This window comes from Labeo rohita, chromosome 7 (assembly GCF_022985175.1).
Source record: "Labeo rohita strain BAU-BD-2019 chromosome 7, IGBB_LRoh.1.0, whole genome shotgun sequence".
Lineage (NCBI taxonomy): Eukaryota > Metazoa > Chordata > Actinopteri > Cypriniformes > Cyprinidae > Labeo > Labeo rohita.
Genome location: NC_066875.1, coordinates 3,757,806 through 3,783,414, shown reverse-complemented (window position 1 = coordinate 3,783,414; position 25,609 = coordinate 3,757,806). Strand labels below are relative to the sequence as shown.

At 31.5% G+C, this 25,609-nt stretch overlaps 2 protein-coding genes across 4 annotated transcripts in view; one reads left to right on the top strand and one right to left on the bottom strand.

Moving 5' to 3' along the window:
• Nucleotides 1–1,405: 1,405 nt before the first annotated feature.
• mettl4 (methyltransferase 4, N6-adenosine) lies at nucleotides 1,406–10,663 on the bottom strand. 2 transcript variants are annotated; one of them, XM_051113936.1, is made up of 8 exons: nucleotides 10,247–10,663; nucleotides 10,058–10,123; nucleotides 7,841–8,198; nucleotides 6,191–6,260; nucleotides 5,926–6,100; nucleotides 3,336–3,442; nucleotides 3,173–3,258; nucleotides 1,406–2,877 (listed from the first exon to the last, which is right to left on the bottom strand). In XM_051113936.1, the coding sequence occupies exons 1-8, from the start codon at nucleotides 10,505–10,507 to the stop codon at nucleotides 2,699–2,701; spliced, it is 1,302 nt and encodes a 433-aa protein (XP_050969893.1). In that variant the 5' UTR covers nucleotides 10,508–10,663; the 3' UTR covers nucleotides 1,406–2,698. The 2 variants fall into 2 exon arrangements, with proteins under 2 accessions (XP_050969893.1, XP_050969894.1); XM_051113937.1 differs by having other exon boundaries at nucleotides 7,841–8,193; nucleotides 10,247–10,388.
• A 7,263-nt stretch (nucleotides 10,664–17,926) lies between these two features.
• smchd1 (structural maintenance of chromosomes flexible hinge domain containing 1) overlaps nucleotides 17,927–25,609 on the top strand; it is a 48,987-nt gene continuing 41,304 nt past the window's right edge. The window contains exons 1-8 of one of the 2 annotated variants that reach the window (XM_051114985.1): nucleotides 17,927–18,324; nucleotides 18,423–18,498; nucleotides 19,747–19,905; nucleotides 19,994–20,076; nucleotides 21,923–22,053; nucleotides 22,296–22,410; nucleotides 24,183–24,302; nucleotides 24,390–24,553. In XM_051114985.1, the coding sequence (XP_050970942.1) occupies nucleotides 18,181–18,324; nucleotides 18,423–18,498; nucleotides 19,747–19,905; nucleotides 19,994–20,076; nucleotides 21,923–22,053; nucleotides 22,296–22,410; nucleotides 24,183–24,302; nucleotides 24,390–24,553 (992 nt within the window). In that variant the 5' untranslated portion in view covers nucleotides 17,927–18,180. Of the gene's footprint in view, nucleotides 18,325–18,422; nucleotides 18,499–19,746; nucleotides 19,906–19,993; nucleotides 20,077–21,922; nucleotides 22,054–22,295; nucleotides 22,411–22,686; nucleotides 22,724–24,182; nucleotides 24,303–24,389; nucleotides 24,554–25,609 lie in introns of those variants that run through there. The other variant, XM_051114986.1, reaches the window with a different exon arrangement.

Genomic DNA, 25,609 nt, shown 5'->3' with positions numbered 1-25,609 from the left:
TAGGAATTCACAAGTTTCAGTCTGGATCCAGAACAATTAAGAAGAGATGATGTCAACCCCTCAGAGGACTTCAGATGATACCAACCCTGAAACAACATACAGCACTACTGAATTCTGCTACTAATTTATAGTGTTCTTTGTCTGTTTGATTACGTCATACGCATCTCTGCCATATGTACATCAACTTGACATCGTCAACAATAGAACTGAAAAATTTGAATAAAAAATAAGAACTAAATTTACAGCTTACAGTTATGTTTATTAGAGTAATATGATTTACTAAAGGAAACAGCTATCATTTTACATATTCATTTTTAAGCTTGATATTGTTTTTCAAGATTTAAATGCTATTATTTTATTCTTACTGAGTTTTGTAATTCGCCATGTCTGTGTGAAATTACAACTGGCACTAAAAAGGACAAAATGTCTGATTGTTTTAATGAAACGGGGCAGCAGAATACACAAAGAGCCTGCTCTCATTAATAAGGGTTATTTGAGGTGAAAATGTCACGCCGTGGATCTCAAGTCATGCATCAGAGATTTTATTTTCTTCTCCTGTCGATCATTTCGACAGCATATTTATCATTTTTTCAATAAAATTTACACTTCCGCGTCCATCTGTCTCAGTTGACAGAATGTCAGGCCACACAGAAGCACAAACACTTGTCAGAAATTCAGATGAACAAAGACTCTTATTTTGCAACACAAATTTTGTATTGTTTGTAAGCAAGGAACTACATTTATTCAGACAAGTTCTCTTGTGAAAAAGATATTGTAATCTTAATAAAAACAGGAGATTATTAATAATGTTTGTGACCCTGGACCACAAAACCGGTCAATTTTTTAAAAATTTAGATTTATACATCATCTGAGAGCTAAATAAATAGGTTTTCCATTCATGTATGGTTTGTTAGGCCATGATTACATTTGGTTAAGATACAACTATTTGAAAATCTGGAATCTGAGAAAATCACCTTTAAAATTGTCCAAATGAAGTTTTTAGCAATGCATATTACTAACCAATAATTAAGTTGATATATTTACAGTAGGAAATTTACAAAATATCTTTATGGAACATGATCGTTACTTAATATGATCTTTGGCATAAAATAATAAATTATAATTTTGCCCCAATGTATTTTTGGCTATTCCTACAAATATTCCCATGCCACCTTAGACTAGTTTTGTGGACCAGGGTCATATTTGAAGTGAAAGTGAATTATTATTAATAATTAAGGCATCTTTTCGGTCAGTCTTATAAAAAAAAACATTATACAGCCTGTATAACTTGACTCAGACTGATATAATAAAACTTATATGAGTAAAAACAAAATAACACTAATACTAAATTGTGTAAACAATATTGAAATAACAGCAGAAATAAGTACAAATACACATGCAAGAGTCTTTTCATATGTATTTTACTGGCAATGATCAGCATATATCCCATGTAAAATTTACACTTTAATACAAAATCTTTTCAACCAACATGAGACAATAAAAGTCAAACTGTTAGTGTCCAAAGTGCAGGTGCATTGGTCAAAAACAACAACAAATTATCATCTAAAAAGATTAGAGAATTAACTAACACCAAGGGCCATAACATTTCTGACACACACACACTACCAGTCAAAAGTTTGTGAACGGTAAGATTTTTAATGTTTTTTAAGAAGTCTCTTCTGCTCACCAAGCCTGCATTTAATTTGATCTAAAATACAGCAAAAACAATAATTTCTAAAAATATTTCTACTATTTAAAATAACTGCTTTCTATTTTAATATTTTAAAATGTAATTTATTCTTGTGATCAAAGCTAAATTTTCAGCATCATTACTCCAGTAACATGATTCTTCAGAAATCATTATAATATTCCGATTTGCTGCTCAAAAAACATTTATTATGTGAAAGACAGCTGAGTAGAAAATTTTTCAGGTTTCTTTGATGAATAGAAAGATCCAAAGATCAGCATTTACCTGAAATAAAACGCTTTTGTAACATTATACACTATAAAGCTTGGAGTCAGTATTTTTTATTTTTGATCAAAAGTGATGATAAACACATTTATAATTTTACAAAAGATCTTCATTTCAGATAAAAGCGGTTCTTCTGAACTTTCTACTCATCAAAAAAAAAACCTGAAAAAATTTTACTTGGCTGTTTTCAACATAATAATAATAATAAATGTTTTTTTGAGCAGTAAATCAGAATATTAGAATTGTTTCTGATGGATCATGTGACTGGAGTAATGATGCTAAAAATTCAGCTTTGAAATCACAGAAATAAATTACATTGTAAAATATACTCAAATATAAAATAGTTATTTTAAATAGTAAAAATATTTTAAAATTTTACTGTTTTTGCTGTACTTTGGATCAAATAAATGCACGCTTGGTGAGCAGAAGAGGCTTCTTTAAAAAACATGAAAAATCTTACTGTTCAAAAACTTGTGACTGGTAGTGTACACTAAAAATGTTTGTAAAAACAAGAGAAATTGTTGGCAGGGCTAGTACAAATTCCAACTACTGTGCAGACCAGCAGAAAGAAATTTAAAAAAATAGAGTCCAAAAATATTGTGGTATATCTGGTATTAAAATACACTGTTCAGATGAAGACACAACTGTACTTCATCCTTCTTATTAATATCATACAATGTATAAACACTATAAAATGCTGGGCTTCCCTATGTGACAGTCAATGAGCTACTGTGTAAGCGGCGTCTCAGATGTCTTGGACGGCTCCTCTGCTCTCTCTCTGGTAAAATAGCTGCTGTGCTGGAACTTGATGACTTCATTTCCCCAACTGGTCCAGTCACGCTGGAGACTCCGGGCAAACAACTCAAGGCACTTGGGCTTGGGACTAATGTAGGGCTTTAACACATCTGTAGTGCAACAGAGAAAGAATCAACACCAAAGCTATAAAAATCAGGACTTCTACAACCCTTTTTTTAATGTAAATAAGTGTTGAAAGATATTACATGTAGTCTGCACTTAAGTATATTCTTTGAAAGTATTTTATTTCATCATAAAAGTACGCTAAATGTAGTACTTTTTCACAAGGGTAGACAGACAAAGATCAAAATGACAGATGACCTGATTATATGAACAGAAAAAAGTAGCTGCTTAATCTACATGTTCATAGATTGAATAAGGATGTTATGTTTTAAGAGCGTGCACCTGATAATGAAGGTTTATGGGAGTGCAGGACTGATGGGACGCTCATTAGGAGCCGCTGCTCTGGAAGCTCCTCCGCTGCTGAAGACCTGCAACATACAATGAGCTTTACAAGATAAAGAGATGGAAGAAAAGAACATGCCAACGGGACACAAACACACGTTACCTGTCTGCGTGATCAGTGGCACGTCGATACCTGCCCAGCACCAGCACTTCATAAGGCTTCTTGTGTGGCGAATCCAGAGGAAACACAAACTCTCCTGATCGGGTCACCTGGAGAATCAGCCAAACTGTCATCACAAGCTGAACAGTGCTGGAAACTTTTACTTTCAATGATAACACTATTTCAGTAATCCTTAAAGGAGAAGTCCACTTCCAAAACAAAGATTTACAGATAATGTACTCACCCCCTTGTCATCCAAGATGTTCATGTCTTTCTTTCTTCAGTCGTAAACAAATTACGTTTTTGAGGAAAACATTTCAGCATGTTTCTCCATATAATGGACTGATATGGTGCCCCGATTTTGAACTTCCAAAATGCAGTTTAAACGCGGCTTTAAACGATCCCGAATGCGGTTGTAAACAATCCCAGCCGAGGAAGAAGGGTCTTGTTTAGCAAAACGAAAACTCGAGATGTTGAAAAACTCCCATCTCTACCTTTTTTGTTAAGGGTGTTTGATCTTCTTTGCATGTTCACTTTGCAAAGACTGTGTCGGTACTTCTGCAGCAATGTAGGATGATTTTGAAATGATTTTTCAAGTTGAGTGAGAAAATACGAATGGAGTTTTTCGACATACCCTAACTGTCTTGAGCCAGAATACACAGAGGTCAGGGAGAGAAAGACAAGACGAGCGTTTGAGATTAAAAATTGTATTTTTTAAATGAAAATAACCGATCGTTTCGCTACATAAGACCCTTCATCCTTGGCTGGGATCATTTACAACTGTTTTTCTGGGATCGTTTGAAGCTGCATTTAAACTGCATTTTGGAAGTTCAAAATCGGGGCACCATATCAGTCCATTATATGGAGAAAAATCCTGAAATGTTTCTCTCAAAAAACAATGTCTTTACGACTGAAGAAAGAAAGACATGAACATCTTGGATGACAAGGGGGGTGAGTACATTATCTGTGAATCTTTGTTTTGTAAGTGGACTTCTCCTTTAAAACAAGTAATTAATTATTCTGCTTTGTTTTTAGATTATGAAAACCCATTAGTTACACTATAAAGAAAATAATTAAAATATAGTATTTTAATCTAGTCCTCTTGTGGTAAGATGTGGACTTGTTTCTGTTTGTTTAAGCTTGTTTCAATAAAAAAAAAAAAAATCTCACAATTCAGACTTTTTCCTTTGTGAGATATAAATGTATAAGTTGCAATTACCTTTTTTTTTAAATTTTCATTCCGTGGTGGAAACAGACTGCTATAATCTTCTGCCATTTTAGACACATTTTTTTTACTTTATCGAAATTATTATTCATCTCTGTATAAAATTTGGGGAATTTTGTGGCACTTGCTATATGAAAAAAATACATTTGTGAACATGATTAGAAAAGGCTAAATGGTCTTTTAAAATAGTCACACTTGTGATCTTTATTGTCAAAAAATGACCACTATAGGAAACGAATGTAAAAAATATATAAATACAGAACAATTTTTTTAGGGTACAATCTACAAATCAGCCATGATGAAGTAGATCATGTTTAAATACAAACATAAAACCTAATGAAATTAAATTAATAATGTCCTTTCATGCACTGCATTTTAGATACCTTTGATTTATTTTTGAAATGATTAATTTTTTATTTATTTTGAAAATAAAGTAAAATATGTTTCTAATATTTGTATTATTTTATATAGAAATAAACGTTACGTCATTTAAGAGTGAATCTTATCTAGTATCATAAAATATTATTGAAACAAAATATAGAGCAATCAATCAATTTTAAAAAATGCTTTTTTATTTATGTATGTATTAATTCAATCATTTTGTTGTTGTTGTTTTTTTTAACTTTTTTTATTTATTTTTATTCAGTGGCACAAACAAGCTTCCATAATCTTTGGCCATTTTAGACCAAAAAAACAAACTAAAAGTTATGAACTTTTTTTTTTTTTTTTTTTTTTTTAACTATAACAGAATGGTATGAAATTTGGTGACTTTTGTCACACTCGCTATATGTGCCACAATAAAAACGGTGATAAATATGTATATATATGATTAGAAAATATGAAAAATATGAGTTCACAGTGCAGACCATAAAACCAGGTCAGTTTTTTAAAATTGAGATTTATACAACATCTGAAAGCTGAATAAATAAGCTTTCCACTGATGTATGGTTTATGACAATATTTGGCCGAGATACAACTATTTGAAAATCGGTAATCTGAGGGTGCAAAAAAATCTAAATATTGAGAAAATCGCCTTTAATGTTGTCCAAATGAAGTTCTTAGCAAAAGTTCTGATATATTTATTGTAGGAAGTATATGAAATATCTTCATGGAACATGATCTTTACTTAATATCCTAATGATTTTTGGCATAAAAGAAAAATGGATCATTTTGACCCATGCAATGTATTGTTGGCTACTGCTACAAATATACTCGTGCTACTTAAGACTGGTTTTGTGGTCCAGGGTCACATATTAGGTTTGTTATTTAGTCTGCTTTGACAAAACACCAGAGGGTTAATGAGATCTCTTCTTCCTAATCAGCATTTTAGGTTATTTTTCCTCTTCTTGCCGGTGTGGTTGTGTTTACCTTCACCCAGAGCCATTCTGCCAGCACTTCAACCTCCCAGTACGGGTAGAGCTCTTCTTTGATGAAACGCAGATGCTTCACCCGGTTAGTTACCCACGTAACCACCAAACATTCTGGAGCAGCAAGTGCCGGCACAGGAAGCTGCTTGAGCTGAGAGGACGGCAGAGAGCTGTATCTGTCAACCAGAGAAGGATATCACTTCAGTCTACAGCAGTGTCTTATTACAGGTTTAGAATTATAAAACAGGCACGAAATACATTTATACCTGTTGCTTCTTTTGACAGATTTGTTCTCCCATGGTGGATCAAGGACTATAAGGTCAAATTTGTCTCCACCTGTAGGCAAAATATAGCAATACAACACTAACAGATCAACATAGTGAGGTAGAAGGAAATTCAAGACATTTTGTCAAATAGCATATAAAATAAAACACCCACAAAAGCCAAAATAAAAATGATAATAATAGATAATAAATAATAAAAAGATGGACTAAATCATATTTGATCCCATTGAAACTGGTTCCAAATTCTAATAAGAATCCTGTTTAAATTCTTTTACATTTTGTTGACTAAGGTTAATGTAAGAAATGTTTAAAAAATGTAATAAGTCCAAAAAATATCATTAAAGGTTTATCTGTTTAGTAAAGACACATTATTACTGTATATATTTAATACAATAAACCTGTATGGTCACAAAATTATGCAAAATTGGCAGCATTTAAAGTAACATATCAAAAAAAGGTAAGTTTACAATAAGGTCCTGTTACTTAATGTTAGTTAATGCATTAACTAATATTAACTAATAATTAGCAATGCATTTGTTAATATTTATTTTTATTTAATAAAAATACAACAGTTAAATAAAAATTAAACAATTTCAAATTAACAATATTTTTAATAAAATGATAAAATATTAAACAAATAATTGTAAAAACAAACAAAAAAGCTACATATTAATAGACATTCTGAAATATCATTATGACGTTCAAAAGTTTGGGATCTGCAAGATTTTAAATTTTTTTTAAAGAATTCTCTTATGCTCATCAAGGCTACATCTACTTGATTAACAAAAAAAACAAACAGAAAAAACAGTAATATTGGGAAATATTATTACAGTTTAAAAAATGGTTTTCTATTTTAATATATTTTAAAATATAATTTATTCCTGTGATGCAAAACTGATTTTTTTTTATCAGCCATTACTAAAGTCTTCAGTGTCACATGATCCTTCAGAAATCATTCTAATATGCAATTTATTACTTTTATTATCAATGTTGGAAACAGTTGTGCTGCTTAATATTTTTTTTGGAACCCGTGATTCTTTTTTCAGGACTCTGAAATTTAATCACAATAAAAAGTCGGTGCTATCATTTCTATCAATTTAACATGTACTTGGTGAACTTTTAAATGTTAGTGTATATTGTTTGTGTAGATTTCTATTTTAAATAAATGCTGTTACTTTTAACTTTTATCTTTTAAAAAATCCTGACAAAAATTACAACAGGTTCCAACAATGTATTAAACAGCACAACTGTTTTCAACACTGATAATAAATCAGTATATCAGAATGATTTCTGAAGGATCATGTGACACTGAAGACTGGAGTAATGATGCTGAAAAAATCAGCTTTAAATCACAGGAATAAATTACACTTTACAATATATTTACATAGAAAACGTTCTTTTACATTAAAATAATTACAGTTTTTTCTGTATTTTTTGATGAAAGAAATGCACCCTTGATAAACATAAGAAACTTTTTTAAAAAATAAAAATTGTACCATTTCCAAACTTTCGAACGACAGTGTAAATAATACTCAAATAACAATAGTCATGAAAACTTTATCTACTCTACATAAAAAACAAAATACTCTGTGGAACTAGAATAGCAAATTAAAATTCTCTGACTGAACTCACTGTTGACAAGTGGATGCATACGTGTGATGTCAGACAACAGGAAGCGGCTGCGGGGCGGCAAAAGATACCTCTCCTTCATCAACGTGACCTCATAAGCGCAGTCGAATGGGTTTTCAGTGATGTATGAGAACAGGTCCAGCGATGGGTCCAGACCATCTCTGTTCAGCGTCTGCACTGGTGCCTCTACAGACTCGTCCATTAACGGGAGCTGTTTTGCCATGTCACATAACGCAGCTAGACAGCACTCGTGTGATTGCACGGATTCAGAAGGTGGTGCGGTCAAAGCTTCTGTCAAGTATCCACACTGGCGCCCAGCTTCCAGAAGAGCCCGAGAGCCCTCCAGAACCACCGACCTGATCTGAGAAAAGATCAAAACAAGCCATGAAGGGAAAAAAAAGCAAAATTTGCATGCTAAAGTGCCAAGCAAAACAAATCCTAAAGGAATTCATTTGGAAATGATTAATTAATTTGAAATAAATTGGAATCACTCCATTTTCAGTACGCATTAAAGAAACAAGAAAACTGAAAACATTCAGTTTTGTCAGTATTTATTTTCAAAAAGTTAGAAGCAATAATTTCAGATCACGAATGCAGTTTTTAGTTTTTGGCGGTGAGGCAGAAGGAAATTTAAGCCGTGTTGCTGAATAATCAGACCCATGGGAAGCATAGAAATAAAAAAGTTAAGTGGACCGAGAACCGAGCCTTGAGGTACACCTCAAATGAAATCAGTTTTTGATGTGCGTTATTTAATACAAACAAACTGCTGTCTATCCCTAAGATAAAATTTGCCAAAATATGTAGTACAACAGAACACAACATGTGGAATAGCATATCCCACCAAGCAATACTCCATATTCATTTTCCAGTGTGACAAATTTTGATTAACTTTTTTTAATCATTATTTTATCTGATTTTTCTGACCATTTTTTAATGTATGCAATTCAAAATGACTGTTTAATAATGTAACTAATAATGAACAATTTTTTTAATACTTAGTTTTAGCTCATACAACCAAATACAACTGTAAAATTAAAAACATAATTTAAATGAAAAATATAACATTGAAATATTTTTATAAAAATATATTACTTGTATCAAAAAATTAAACAAATATTTAAAATAATTAAAAAAAAAAATTGTATGAAAAAGTCAAATCTTAACAAATATTACAACAACATATACACCGCAATTCAAAAGTTTGGGATCAGTAATATTTCTTAAAGTTTTTTAAAGAATTCTCTTATGCTCATCAAGGCTGCATCTACTTGATTAAGAAAACGGTAATATTGTGAAATATTTTTATAGTTTAAAATAATGGGTTTCTGTTTTAAAATATCTTAAAATATAACTTATTCTTGTGATGCAAAGCTAAATTGTCATCAGCCATTATTCCAGTCTTCACCACTGTTTGCCACACTGAATTAAACATGAAGGGTTGATTTAAGTCATGTGACAATTTAGTAATACTGTGTTCACCATGTCAAAAAAAAAAAATGTTTTTAAAAATCGTTTTTATCAACACTGCATAACAATAATAAAAATTATACAAATTAAAATCTGATCCCATTATGATTCCAAATTATTTTGTTGTGTCGTTTTCACGACACGTCATCAGTCAGCCATATTGGCGGCACTTAATGTAAACAATGCCACTAAACAGAACAGAACTCGCATATTTTGCCGATTATTTCTGCTGAAAATGGTCGATTATTGTCATGTTTTGGTCTGTACTAATTGGTCGGACTGGGAAAAAAACATTTGGAGTACTGTATATCCTCCCAAAAGTTAACAAACCAAAGAGAACAGTGCAAAAATTTGTTTGAGCAACAAAAGACATTTGTGGCTGGCCAAACTGAACCAGGATTTCCACTACAAGAATCTTGTCAACATTCACGTTTGTTCTTATCATTTCCAGTCAGGTAAGTGAATATATTACGCTAATATCTTAAATAATACTGCTCATACTAAGTCCTTCTCTATATGATTTAGCAGCTTCCACACGTTTTTCCCGTGGTTTAGACAGCATTAGCAGAATAACATATTTAGTAGTTCATTAATCCTGCAATCAATGCTGTTGTTTACATCCGAGTATCGCCAAAGTGGCCGCGCATCCGGGTAACTGACCAAACCGCGACGTAATGATGAAATTGTACGCATCACTTTAAGTTTAGTTCATATAAGAAATGAATAAAGCATAAAACCAGCCAAAACTGTCACCTTTTCATGATAAATATGGGCATCTAACTCGCCAGTATTAAGATCAGGCTGCTTTCTCTTTCGTTTCTGCAAATAAAAACAAGCAATAAACAATCATACAGCAACCTCCAGAGACTTTTGGGTAAATAATCGAGCACAGTGTATCAACTAAAATTACAATATGCGTTTTGCACTGCTTCTTTTGCCTACCTTTCGTGTTTGTAGATCAGTCTTTGCATGTTCAGAATGTTTTGCAGAGTCTAACGGAACACCGCTTGTCAAGATATTTGTGTTTTGTTGAATCTGACCGTGGGGTTTTAGTGTATTGAAATATTCCCTCTTGAAACAGCATTTAATGTATTTTGGTTTTTCAAGCCCATCACTGTAAGAAACACAGCACTGCAAACACTCATCTATGAGAGAGCAGGAGTCCAGCAGCCAACCGCAGGAGTCAACACACACTACAGACATTTACAAACCAATCATAGAAATATCATGGAAATGATTTTAACTGTTTCATCTCATCCAAAGATGCAGATATACTTGTCCTTAAAAGGTAACATTCATCTCATCTCATGTGCTGCCGCTGCTTCTTCTAGTAACATTTGATTGAAGGTTGCAAGCCAACTTTCGGTGCATTACCGCCACCGACTGGACGAGTGTAGAGAATCAACGTGAGATATGATTATACACTGTGTGCAGAATTATTAGGCATGTTGATAATCTGGTCATATTTTTTTACCAAGCACGTTTTACCAATTCCAAACCAAAACAATCTTGATAACTTCTATTAATTTTGTATTTAATCATTTGTAAGTGATATATAACTGTCCGTGAAGGCTGGAAGTGAAAAACTCCTCATATTCAGGTGTGCATAATTATTTTTTTCAAGAAAAAATGAGCCAAAATGTACTGCCAGATTTTGGAAGATAAATTCTTGAATTAGAGGCACAGGAGGATGTGATGCTTGTCCTTCAAGAGTCACTCTCAACTTATCTGTCTATAAAGCCTATATATATATATATATATATATATATATATAAACTGTCTTCATGTATTTCACAACACGTCAGCTTGTTATTCTTATTAAGTCAGGGGCATTTTTTAGGATTTTTTACCAAGCAAAGTCTCTGAGAACCTGACACATTGCACTTCTGAAGACTCCAGGTAGGTTGCAGTTCTGGAAAACGGTGGCGCTGGAGACTAAACAGTTCCTGATGGTGTCGTGTCACAAATAATTCTTCACCTTAATTCCTAATTCTTTTGCAGTTAGTAGCAGTTAGTTAGTAGTATTGCATTCTTCTCATGGGCATTTAATAATCTGGACTTTTCAGTCTGGGTTAAATATCTTTTTTGGCTCATTTTATCTGTAAAAGAAAACATGCCTAATAATTATGCACACCTGAATATAAGGAGATTTTCACTTCCAGCCTTCACGGACACTTATATATCACTTACAAATGATTAAATACAAAATTAATAGTAGTTATTAAGATTATTGTGGTTTGGAGTTAGTAAAATGTGCTTGGTAAAAAAATATGACCGGATTATCAACATGCCTAATAATTCTGCACACAGTGTATATCTAATAAAATATCATATATATTCTACATATATTTATAATAATTGGTACAAAGTCAGAGGTGGAAACGTCTTGGAAAAAAATGTCTTTGTGTACTGTATAATATCCAAGGTACACATTTCTAGTAATTGTGCAGTTAATTCTCATATTGTATTTTCAGAACGTTTTGGAATATTTGTTCTCTCCCCAAATTTGTCGCTACCGAAACACTGTAATATATAATTTAATAAGAAGGGTTATATTGACCTATTAAGATTTTGATTACATCTACATTGTAAATATATATATATATATATATATTTGTATTTTATTAAAAAGTTTTCAGAGGTAAATCAATAACAATTACAATTTTAACAATATTTTAAGTGTAATTTATAAGTTTGTTGTATTTTAAATCTAATTTTTCTTTGTAAAAGGCAAAAAGTGGATCATACTGATTTCAAACTTAAGGATTCATTAGTTTGAATATACGTTGAACCAAACGCTATCATAATAGCATCAGTAATGCTTTGGTAGTGACGACATCACATTAAAGAACTTTAACTCACATACTAAAACACTACTTAAACAAACTAAAATATATTTTTAAAAAATTGCATAACTGTATTTAAATTTGGTTTATTTCCCACAACCAAAACAATGATGACATGTTTCGGTCATGACAATTCTATGGGATAACACCCAAAAAAACAAAGATGTTACTACCGAAACGCCACCAAATGTTTTAGTAGTAACTGTGTCAGTAGTGAGAATTTTATGGGATAACACCCAAAAAACAAAGAAGTCACTACCGAAACGCATCTAAAATAATTATTTATTTAGTCTTATATAATAAAATAATATTTCAAATAAATTATATTTTTATTATTATTAATTTTTATATAACTATATATATATATATAACTATAAACTACATATTATGCATTTTTTTAATTTGTGTGTGTGTGTGTGTGTGTATTTTTTTTAGTACTGACCTAAATAATAAATTTCACATAAAAGATGTTTACATATAGTCCACAAGAGAAAATAATAGTTGCAGCTATTACAGAATGTTCAAACACTCACTGATGCTACAAAAAGAAAAAATTATGCATTAAGAGCCGGGGGGTGAAAACTTTTGAACAGAATGAAGATGTGTACATTTTTCTTATTTTGCCTAAATATCATATTTTTTTCATTTAGTACTGCCCTTCAGAAGCTACAGAAGATACCTACATGTTTCCCAGAAGACAAAATAAGTGAAATTTACCCTGGTCTTCAAATTCCAAAAGTTTTCACCCCCAGCTTTTAATGCATTGTGTTTCCTACTGGAGCATCACTGAGCGTTTGAACCTTCTGTAATAGTTGCATATGAGTCCCTCAGTTGTCCTCAGTGTGAAAAAAATCATACAGTCATATTGGAAATGGATCGAATACACAAAAAGGCTGAAAAACCAAACAATTTGTGGGAACTGAAGGATTTTTATGAAGAACAGCAGGCAGTTTAACTGTTCAGGACAAACAAGGGTTTATTGTCACTAAACAAAACAAACAAACAAACAAACAAAAATCAGCTGTGGATCATTCAGGTAACAACACAGTATTATAGACTATGTAAACGTCTTTTATGTGAAATGTCTTATTCAGGTCAGTACTAAATAAAAAATAACATGCATTTTGTATGATCTTCTTATTTGGGTAAAATAATTAACATTTTGCAGATTCTGCAAGGTATATGTAAACTTCTGAGCTCAACTGTATACACATACAGTATAGTCCACAACATACCTCAGCAGATTATCAACTGTAGCAATTCCAATTTCAGCACAAAATGGCCCAAACATTTCACAGGTCAACATCTCTGCGTGACTTGTCTTCTTAATATGGTCAGTACACTTTTCAGAGGTGCAGCTGTTCACCTAACAGGAGTTATCTTCTCCTCCTCCAATGCCAAAGTGTGACCAGATCGGCACAGTCAGACTTAGATCTCTCACAGAGAATGGGAAGATACAAAAAAGGAACAAAACTTCTAAGATCAGATCTATGGGAAAAAGTAGGATGTATCGATTCTTTAGCAAACAAGCTGCAGAAAGCTGATATTTTGAATAGAAACACTTAATATTCCTCAGAGATATGGTCCCAGCTTGCCACAGATTTCTTTAATGATGACAGACCAAAAAAACTGTCACCTGTTCTGGCAGATCTAACCGCAAAGGCCTGAGAGAAAGAGTACATCTGGCTGCACGTGTGGGATTAACATGAGACAGAAGAAATGGAGCCAGGAGATGAAGTTGCTTACTAGTTATTAAGATATCTAAGTACTGTTTGTTTAAGATAACAAAAGTGTTAAGTGAAAGAGAAACTAAATCGAAATCTCATCAGTCTCTCTTCACAATATGTCAGTCTTTAATTATTTTGATGAATATGTGATATTTTTAAGAATAGCTCAATGTTAATATTTAAGGTTATCTCAATCAGAGGTGGTGTTCTTTTGTGTCAGACTGTTAAGTGACCATACCATCAGCAAAAAAAGAAACAGACACTTTTCTGTTTTTTTTTTTTTTTTTTTTTTTTAGAAAATAACTTGTATGAGGAATAGGTAACACAGTACTTGAAATACATGAAAAAAACAAACAAACAAACAAAAAAAACATGAAAGTTTAAGTTGGATCATGTGGTATATAAACTTCCTGTGATATCTGAGGTCAAACAGACTTTAGAATCAACTTTTACATCTCTAGGCTGCGTTTCTTATCTCTTGAGTGCTGCTGCTGCTTCTTGTGACGTTTATTTGCTGGTTGCAAGCCAGCTTTCGGTGCATTACCGCCACTGACTGGACCAGTGTGGAGAATCAACGTGAGATATGATTATATATCTAATAAAATATCATATATATTCTGCATATATTTATAATAATTGGTTCAAAGTCAGAGTTGAAAACGTCTTGGAAATTAGTGTCTTTGTATATTGTATAATATCCAAGGTACACATTTCTAGTAATTGTGCAGTTAATTCTCATATTGTATTTAAAGGTAAAGGTAAATCAATAACAATTACAATTATAACAATATTTATGAGATTGTTGTATTTTGAATCTAATTTTTCTTTGTAAAAGGCAAAAGTGGATCATACTGATTTCAAACTTCATTAGTTTGAATATTCACTGAAACAAACACTATCATAACAACTTAGTTGATAATTCAGTATATTTATTTTTGACAGAACATCCCATGTTTCAGTAGTGACTGCACATTTTTGGTAGTGACTGTAATGCTTTGGTAGTGACCACATCACATTAAAGAATTTTAACTCACATACTAAAACACTACTAAAACATACTAAAATATATGTGGCATAACTGTACTAAAATTATGTTTATTTCCCACTACCAAAATAATGATGACATGTTTCGGTCATGACAATTCTATGGGATAACACCCAAAAAAACAAAGATATTACTACCGAAACGCCACCAAATGTTTTAGTAGTAGCTGTTTCAGTAGTGAGAATTTTATGGGATAACACCCAAAAAAACAAAGAAGTCACTACCGAAACGCATCTAAAATAATTATTTATTTAGTCTTATATAATAAAATAGTATTTCAAATAAATTATATTTTTATTATTATTAATTTTTATATAACTATATATATAACTATAAACTACATATTATGCATTTTTTAAATTTGTGTGTGTGTGTGTGTGTGTATTTTTTTTAGTACTGATCTAAATAAAAAATATCACATAAAAGATGTTTACATATAGTCCACAAGAGAAAATAATAGTTGCAGCTATTACAGAATGTTCAAACACTCACTGATGCTACAAAAAGAAAAAATTATGCATTAAGCGCCGGGGGGTGAAAACTTTTGAACAGAATGAAGATGTGTACATTTTTCTTATTTTGCCTAAATATCATATTTTTTTCATTTAGTACTGCCCTTCAGAAGCTACAGAAGATACCTACATGTTTCCCAGAAGACAAAATAAGTGAAATTTACCCTGGTCTTCAAATTCCAAAAGTTTTCACCCCCAGCTTTTAATGCATTGTGTTTCCTACTGGAGCATCACTGAGCGTTTGAACCTTCTGTAATAGTTGCATATGAGTCCCTCAATTGTGAAAAGATGGATCTCAAAATCATACAGTCATATTGGAAATGGTTCAAATACACAAAAAGGCTGAAAAACCAAAGAATTTGTGGGAACTGAAGGATTTTTATGAAGAACAGCAGGCAGTTTAACTGTTCAGGACAAACAAGGGACTCATAAACAACTATCACTAAACAGCTATTATTTTCTCTTGTGGACTATATGTGAACACAGAGAATGGGAAGATTTCTTTAATGATGACAGACCAAAAAAACTGTCACCTGTTCTGGCAGATCTAACCGCAAAGGCCTGAGAGAAAGAGTACATCTGGCTGCACGTGTGGGATTAACATGAGACAGAAGAAATGGAGAAATGAAGTTGCTTACTAGTTATTTATTAAAATATCTAAGTACTGTTTGTTTAAGATAACAAAAGTGTTAAGTGAAAGAGAAACTAAATCGAAATCTCATCAGTCTCTCTTCACAATATGTCAGTCTTTAATTATTTTGATGAATATGTGATATTTTTAAGAATAGCTCAATGTTAATATTTAAGGTTATCTCAATCAGAGGAGGTGTTCTTTTGTGACTGTTAAGTGACCATACCATCAGCAAAAAAAAGAAACAGACACTTTTCTGTTTTTTTTTTTTTTTAGAAAGTAACTTGTATGAGGAATAGGACACAGTACTTGAAATACATTAAAAAAAACATGAAAGTTTAAGTTGGATTATGTGGTATATAAACTTCCTGTGATATCTGAGGTCAAACAGACTTTAGAATCAACTTTTACATCTCTAGGCTGCGTTTCTTTTCTCTTGAGTGCTGCTGCTGCTTCTTGTGACGTTTATTTGCTGGCTGCAAGCCAGCTTTCAGTGCATTACCGCCACCCACTGGACCAGTGTGGAGAATCAACGTGAGATCTCATGTGCTGATGTTGAATGTCAATCGTGACATTCATCACATTATCAATAATAATTATTATTATATAATTATTGTTTTATATAATTATATAGTAAAATCTTTGTTATTAATTTATTTTGTATATAGTTGTATATTCTATAAAATTAAATGGTATAATCGTTCATATATAATCAAATAAAATTATTATTACATTTTGACCATTTATATATATATATATATATATATATATATAGTATATTTAGTTTTATATAACAAAAATTATATTCCAAATAATGTATTATTAATATTTTTTTTTATATATTTCCTATATAATAATTATTATATATATTTCTTCTTCTATAATTATATATAAAATATTTTTTATAAAATAAATTATGTTATTATCACTACTAGTAGTAGCAGTTTATTTTATATATGTGTATATATATATATATATATATATATATACATATATATTATGTAAAAAAATAAAATGTTATATTTATTTATTTATTTATTTATTTTTATCTAAAACAATTACTTATGTAGTTATATGCAATAAAAATAATATTACAAATAAATTATTTATTATTATTTTTTAATATATTTTCTATATAATAATATATAATACATTTTTATATAGTTTGTATATATATCATATATATATATAATTATATATATTTCTTCTATAGTTATATATAAAAATCTTTTTACAAATCTTTTTATAAAATAAATTATTAATACTACTACTACTACTAGTTTTATATATATATATATATATATATATATATATATATATATATAATTGTGTGTTAATTTATGTATAATAAAATACAATGTTATATGTATTATTATTATTAGTAGTAGTAGTAGTAATTTTTGAATCAACATTTATTTACTTACATAGAATAAAAATAATATTATAAATAAACTATTTTTTATCATTATTAATTTGTATTTTTTTCCTATATAATGTATATAACACACTTTACATTTTGTAAATGAAATAAATATATGCTCATTTATATATAATAAAATTGTACATATATTTCTTCTTCTTTTTACCACTACTACTACTGCTAGTTTATTTTATAAAAGTACATACAGTATTACAATTATTTTTTTATCATGTATATAGATAGTACATAGTATATCTTTGTTCATTTATGTATAATATGTATAATATTACATTTTATATGTCTGTATGTATGCATTATTCATATGAATAATATATTTTTCAGTATTCTTTTTATCACTCATTTTCAACGTTTCACACTCCATCCCAGTAGGCGGCAGAGTTCGTCCTGTAAGATCGTTTCCAACCGCCATGAAACATTACAGAAGAACTAAAGATGCTGCAGAAAGACGGAATTTGGGGTGACAGTCCTGGCGCGAAATCTTTAAATTGACACACTTCATAAAATCAACACGTTACACTTGAATATTAAACTAAATATTAGACCGGTGGACAACAGACAACAACTCTAAACCTGAAGATAAGCATGTCAGAGACGAGGCGGTGAGTTTCGATTTTGGTTTTTATCATAATGTGTCAGAGGTCGCTGGTTTGGCAGTAACGTGTGACGAGACGAAAATGACTGAGGCCGGAGCGGAGAGAGAAAAGCCTCCGAAATCGGTGTGTGTGTATGACTGCCGATCCGAGAACAGCGCCGCATCGGCGCGGACGATAGACATCGCGAACATGGACCACAGCAGCTTCCTGCAGGCGCTGAGACAGGTAACACTTCCCCCGCTTACCAGGGTAACAGAACATCTCTGTGCTGAACCATGGTAACGGTTAAATCCAGCAGTGTCATGATGTTATTTTAATTCTAGGAGTTTTCACTGTCGACAAATGAGACTTTTGTGATTAGCACGACGGACCGAGGAGAGATTGACGCAGAGCTTTACGGTAAGAGCTCAAAAACGTTTTATGTCTTATTGACATATCTGTGTTCTGTATTTAGTAGTTTACAGTTTTACCTTTGACAATGTAAGAATAGTAGTATTCAGTATATTTAGTTTCTTTTATGTAGTTTTTAAAATTTAGTATTATTAATTTACTTATCTTTTTTAATTTTTAGTTTTGTATGTTTTTATTTAAAAACTAAAAAAGTAATAATATATATTTTTTAAATGTACATATATGTTCATTTTGTTATTTACATTTTTTAAAAATAAGTTAAATCAAATATAAATCACTTCAAAACATTTTATTTAAAAAGTGAAAAAATATTGACACATTGTTCATTTTGTTGTTTACAGTTATGAAAGTGTAAAAAATAGTAAATGTGAATGTAAAAAAAAGATTATTTTTCACTTTTTACTATAACATCTCTAAAAGTATTCTTTAAAAATACTTAGTTCATTTTGTTTACAGTTGTTCAGTCCATTTTTATTTGGCAGGTATTTTAAACTATTTGCAGCTTTGAAATATAAAATATGTCAAATATAAATATATGAAATAAAAATACATAAGTAAAAATAAATTCTAGTTTTTGCATGAGAGTTATACGGGACCCTGCACCACAAAAACAGTCATAAGGGTCAGTTTTTCAAAATTGAGAGTTATACATCATCTGAAAGGTGAATAAATAAGCTTTTCATTGATATATGTTTGTTAGGACAGGACAATATTTGCCTGAGATACAACTATCTAAAAAAAAAAATCTAAATATTGAAAAATAATCGCATTTAAAGTTATCGAAATGAAGTTCTTAGCAATGCATATTACTAATCAAAAGTTTTGATATATTTACAGTAGGAAATTTACAAAATATCTTGATGGAACATGATCTTTACTTACGATTTTTGGCATAAAACAAAACTCGACCATTTTGACCCATACAGTGTATTTTTGGCTATTGCTACAAATATACCTCTGCTACTTAAGACTGGTTTTGTGGTTCAGGGTCACATATTTCATGTATTTATATTTAAAATTTTATGTAACAAAGCTTCAAATATTAAATGAAATATTTATTATATATCTACATATGTCAATTTTCTTTCTAATTAGAAATTGTTATTGACATGTTCATTTTGTTGTTTGCAGTTCTGCACATGATAGTATGAGTAAAAATAGGTTTCAATGTTGTCACTCTTTCTGAAGGGTTAATTGATGTACTGATGTAGATTTGTATCTGTTTTGATGTTACAGAGGAGCTGGTCAATGGGAAAACCTTGCTACTGTTGAAGTCCATGAATCAGGAACTGCCTGCGGCGACCCAAGAGCGGATTGAGTTTTTGCCGCACTACCATACCCTGGTGCAGTGTGGCATGTACGAGTACTACGCTAGTGAAGGACAGAAGGCGTTGCGTAAGTTTGCACATTCACCTCTGTCATGCTGCCATACATGAGAACGGTGCCAGTTTGATGTGGTGTTTCCTTTTCTGTTGTGTTGCAGCCTATGCCTTCGCTGAGCTCATTGATAATGCACTGTCAGCCACAGCAAAAAACACGGGAATCAGGAGAATTGAAATCAGATTGGTGAGAATTCATCATTCCCGTTTTTTTTTTTTTTTTTTTTTTTTTTACAAACCCTGGTCTCAATATCAGTAGTTTACAGTTGAGGTCAAAAGTTTACATCCTCCTTTTTAGAATCTGCCAAATGTTAATTATTTTACCAAAATAAGAGGGATCATACAAAATGCATGTTATTGTTTTTTTTTTTTTTTAAGCATGGACCTGCATAAGATATTTCACATAAAAGATGTTCACAAGAGAAAATAATAGTTGAATTTATAAAAAATGACCTCGTTAAAAAGTTTACATACGCTTGATTCTTAATACTGTGTTGTTACATGAATGATCCACAGCTGTGTTTTTTTGTTTAGTGATAGTTGTTCATGAGTCATTTGTTTGTCCTGAACAGTTAAACTGTCTGCTTTTCTTCAGAAAAATCCCTCAGGTCTCGCAAATTATTTGTTTTTTCAGCATTTTTGTGTATTTGAACCCTTTCCAACAATGAATGATTTTGAGATCCATCTTTTTACACTGAGGACAACTGAGGGACTCATATGCAACTATTACAGAAGGTTCAAACACTCACTGATGCTTCAGAAGGAAAAATCATGCATTAAGAGCCGGGGGTGAAAACTTTTGAACAGAATGAAGATGTGTACATTTTTCTTATTTTGATGATTTTTTTTCTCCATTTAGTACTTTCCTTCCGAGGCTATAGAAGATATAGTTACATGTTTCCCAGTAGAAAAAATAATTTACGTTTACCATGATCTTCAATTCAAAAAGTTAATGAACAGTGTTTCCTTCTGAGCATCAGTGAGTGTTTGAACCTTCTGTAATAGTTGCGTATGAGTCCCTCAGTTGTCATCAGTGTGAAAAGATGGATCTCAAAATCACACAGTCACAGGGGATGTAAATTTTTGAGCGGGGTCATTTTTTAAGTGCAACTATTATTTTCTTTTGTGGACTATATGTAAACATCTTTTATGTGAAATATCTTATTCAGGTCAGTACTAAATAAACAATAACATGCATTTTGTATGATCACTCTTATTTTGGTAAAATAATTAACACTTTGCAGATTCTAAGAGGGGGATGTAAACTTTTGACCTCAACTGTTCATTCTAAAGGCTTACATTGACAATGATCTGCAATGACAGAATGACTACAAATATCCAGTATATTGTGATCAAATAATACTGTGAAATATTACAATTTAAAATCACTGTTTTCTATTGTAATATATATCAAAATGAAATTTATTCCTGGAAAAGCTGAATTTTCAGCATCATTATTCGAGTCTTGAGTGTCACAAGATCCTTCAAGAAACATTTCTTTAAAAAGTTTTTGCTGCCTTTTTTTTTAAGAATTAAAAAAACAGGATTTATTTGCAATAAAAATCTTTTGTAAGATTATGCATCTTTACTGTAACTTTTGATCAGTTTTATGCGTTCTTTTGGAATTTAAGTGTTCATTTTTTGCAGAAAGAAAAATACTAATCCCAAACTTTTGAGTGGTTGTATACATAGCACATTAGGTGTGTTAATTAACTGCATAATTATAAGGTTTCTTATAAAGGAAGGTAATTTTAGAGCAGGCGTGTGGTTATGACGTCTAAAATATCAGTATTTGGTTCACTCATGGTTCACTCATAGTTCACTCATTATGATTTGCAGGTCATGCTGATTCATTTTCTTCTGCAATACTGCATAAAAATATTACGCAGTTTATAGTCCTCTGAGAAAAATGTCATTCCATTTATTCAGTGCTTTATTATGGGCAAGCAGTACTTTTGGTGACACTTATTGCACATTAACCAACTATTAGTCTCCCTGAACCGGATGTGTTGTTCTCTCTCTGTGTGTTTCAGCTGTTTGATGAGTCTCAGGGAGGACCTGCAATTGTGGTGATGGATAACGGGTGTGGAATGACGTCTAAACAGCTGAACAACTGGGCCGTTTACCGTCTATCCAAGTTCATACGAGAAAACGGCATGAAGAGGTGTGCGCTTCATAAAAAGTTTTATTTTATTTTATTTATTAATTGAAATGCAATTAGCCACTTCAAAACAACTCCTCATTCTGATCATACTGCTTATGCAATAAAGATTATAAGTTACAAATATGAAATAATATGTTACTGAACTGTACGGATTGTGTGTGATGCCCATATTAATGGTCTTATAGAGCTTGCTTTGATAAAACCACCACCTTTCTTCTTTTTTTTTTGCATTGTTGACATAGGGAAGAAACCGGTTATGTGCGCCCAGATCCAGTTCCACGGAGTCTAAACAGTGACATCTCGTATTTTGGAGTTGGAGGGAAACAGGCTGTGTTTTACATTGGCCAATCTGTCAGAGTATGTTTGCATGCAGTTTGTTTATTTAACAAATCTGACACTTGTAGCACATCTATTGTATTCATTTGCATCACTTGTCTTTTATCTATAAGTGTTTTCTTCTATCTCAGCTTAATATGCAGAGACAACTAGTGAGTGTAAAACTCATTAGATTCATCTGGATTACTTTTACAGTGTCTTTTTGTATTTTTCGGTGCATGAACGATTTGACTGCACAGATTTTCACTGCTTAAAATATTGAAAGAATATTTAAAATATCTTCATTTGTTCCCGAAGATGAATGAGAGCCTTATGGGTTTGGAACGACTTGAGTGTGAGTAAATAATGACAGAATTCATTTTATGGTGAACTAACCTTTTAACAAAGGCTTTACAATGAGGTCTAATTTGTTAACGTTAGTTATGCATTAACTAACATTGCCTAACAATAAACGACATACTTTTACAGCATTTGTTAATGTTAATGTTGTTAATGTTAGTTTATAGTTGTATTAATTAATGTTCACAGATAAAACTTAATATTAATAAATGCTGTATATAGTTGAGGTCAACAGTTTACATCATTTTCAGAATCATTAAAATGTTAATTATTTTACCAAAATAAGAGGGATCATACATCATGCATGTTATTGTTTATTTAGTACTGACCTGAATAGGATATGCAGCTATTATAGAAGGTTCAAACGCTCACTGATGCTCTAGAAGGAAAAACCATGCATTAAGAGCCGGGGGGTGAAAACTTTTGAACAGAATGAACATGTGTACATTTTTCAAATTTTGCCTAAATATCATATTTTTTTCATTTAGTACTGCACTTCAGAAGCTTCCCAGATTTCCCAGAAGACAAAATAAGTTACATTTAACGTGATCTTCAGATTCCAAAAGTTTTCACCCCCAGCTCTTAATACATGGTTTTTCCTTCTGGAGCATCAGTGAGTGTTTGTACCTTCTGTAATAGTTGCATATGAGTCCCTCAGTTGTCCTCAGTGTGAAAAGATGGATCTCAAAATCATACAGTCATATTGGAAATGGTTCAAATACACAAAAAGGCTGAAAAACCAAAGAATTTGTGGAACCTGAAGGATTTTTCTGAAGAACAGCTGGCAGTTTAACTGTTCAGGACAAACAAGGGACTCATGAACAACTATCACTAAACAAAAACACAGCTGTGGATCGTTTAGGTAAAAGAACACAGTATTAAGAATCAAGGGGATGTAAACATTTGAACAGGGCCATTTTTATAAATTACAAATATTTTTTTTTGTGGACTACAACATATCTTATTCAGGTCAGTACTAAATAAAAAATGGGCATTTTGTATGGTCCCTCATATTTTGGTAAAATTAACATTTTTAATGATTCTGAAAGGGGAATGCAAACTTTTGACCTCAAAGTACTGCTTACATTAACTAATATAGTTAACTGTACAGCGTTACCATGTTCACAAACATATCCATTGAGCAATGGCGAATTAACCCAATAAAGTCTGCTGTATTATATTTGATAAGCAAATTTCTCTCTAAACAATCAACACGATCAAAACTTTGCTTAAAAACTGTTGTACACAATACATGCCTTCTGTCATCTGATTGATATTTATACTCTTTTGCCATTGAATGTTTGCATGGCCAGTTATTTGCTGTCTATTACTCACTCTCACGTTGGTCCAAACTTGTGCTGTTTTGGTCCTGCAGCTCTTTTATATAATGGCAGTTTACCATGTTATTAAATTTCATTTTGGCTAACTTTTCTTTAATCCAATGTGTGTTTCAGATGATCAGTAAACCTGCAGGTTCTCCAGATGTTCATGAATTTGTCATGTCTAAAGAAGACTTTGAGCACAAGGAGATGAACAAGCAGGAAATTTACTCTGGCTTCATTAGAAACAGGAAGGTGAGGGGAAATTCAAGTCATCTCATGTTATTGTTGGCCCCTGGATTTTATTTTTAAATGTTTGCGTGTGTTTGTTTCCTTTTGCAGCCTGGTGATTACTCGCATGTGGAGAGCGAGGAACAGTTTCTGCAGTCCATTGTGACTGAAGAATATGGAAAGGAAAGTTTTACAGCAGTTGTCATCACTGGAATCCAACAGGAACACGTCACCTACCTGAAACAGAATTTCAATCTGTGGACCAGAGAGTTGGCGTACGTTTCAAATGCACATACATTAACTCCTCCCTTAGATCAGCTTATTGTTTTTTTATTATTATTTTTGATTCTGGTTTTTGCATGAGAGTTGTTTCTTAAAATGTTAAGAGTTATATGTGACCCTGGACCACAAAAACAGCCATAAGGGTCAGTTTTTCGAAAGTTTTATACATCAAAGATTTATACATCATCTGAAAGCTGAATAAATAAGCTTTTTATTGATGTATACAACTATTTGAAAATCTGGAATCTGAGGTTGCCAAAAAATCAAAATATTGAGAAAATCGCCTTTAAAGTTGTCCAAATGAAGTTCTTAGCAATGCATATTACTAATCAAAAATTAAGTTTGGATGTATTTATGGTAGGAAATTTACAAAATATCTTCATGGAACATGATCTTTACTTAATATCCTAATGGTTTTTGCCATAAAAGAAAAATCGATAATGTTGACCCATACAATGTATTTTTGGCTATTGCTACAAATATACTTGTGCTGCTTAAGACTGGTTTTGTGGTCAAGGGTCACATATTAGTATGAGTAGAATCTTATCTGTTGGGAAATGGTGGTTATAATGGTGGGTATTTAAAGGCCCCGTAACCTTATTTTTTGTTTTCAGCATTTATTTTAATATTTTGGCAGGATCTTTAACGTACTGATATAATTCTAATTAAAAGTTAAAACATGCATTTTATATATTAGATTTACAGTTTACAGTTTTTTAGCAATTTTACTGGGTAAGGATATTTAAAATATTTTTAAACCATGATTTTGAAAAATATACGTTATCAAGTAATGGATATGGAGTTTTAAGATTTTAATTTCCATGACTACTTCTGGTGTAGAAAGCAAGCATATATCTTTGTTGTCCAAGACTTTGGAAAAACAATTCTTGAGTGGTGAAATAAATTAAGAATTCTTCATTTTTAGTTGTTTTAGCTTATTTTAATAGTTAAATCATTGTTTGCTTCACACAACAATACGCACAGCTAAACATGTGATGTCTGATTTGTAAATAAATGTCTTTTGTGAGCCAGTTCTTATTAATCCATAA

What these genes read in the sequence shown, in the direction of transcription:
- mettl4 (XM_051113936.1), bottom strand. Translation starts at nt 10,507, where the DNA reads ATGTCTGTAGTGTGTGTTGACTCCTGCGGTTGGCTGCTGGACTCCTGC. An exon ending in CCCATATTTATCATGAAAAG is followed by an intron (nt 8,199 to 10,057) that starts GTGACAGTTTTG and finishes ATCTTTTCTCAG; the next exon opens with ATCAGGTCGGTGGTTCTGGA. An exon ending in CAGAATGGCTCTGGGTGAAG is followed by an intron (nt 3,443 to 5,925) that starts GTAAACACAACC and finishes CTGATTCTCCAG; the next exon opens with GTGACCCGATCAGGAGAGTT.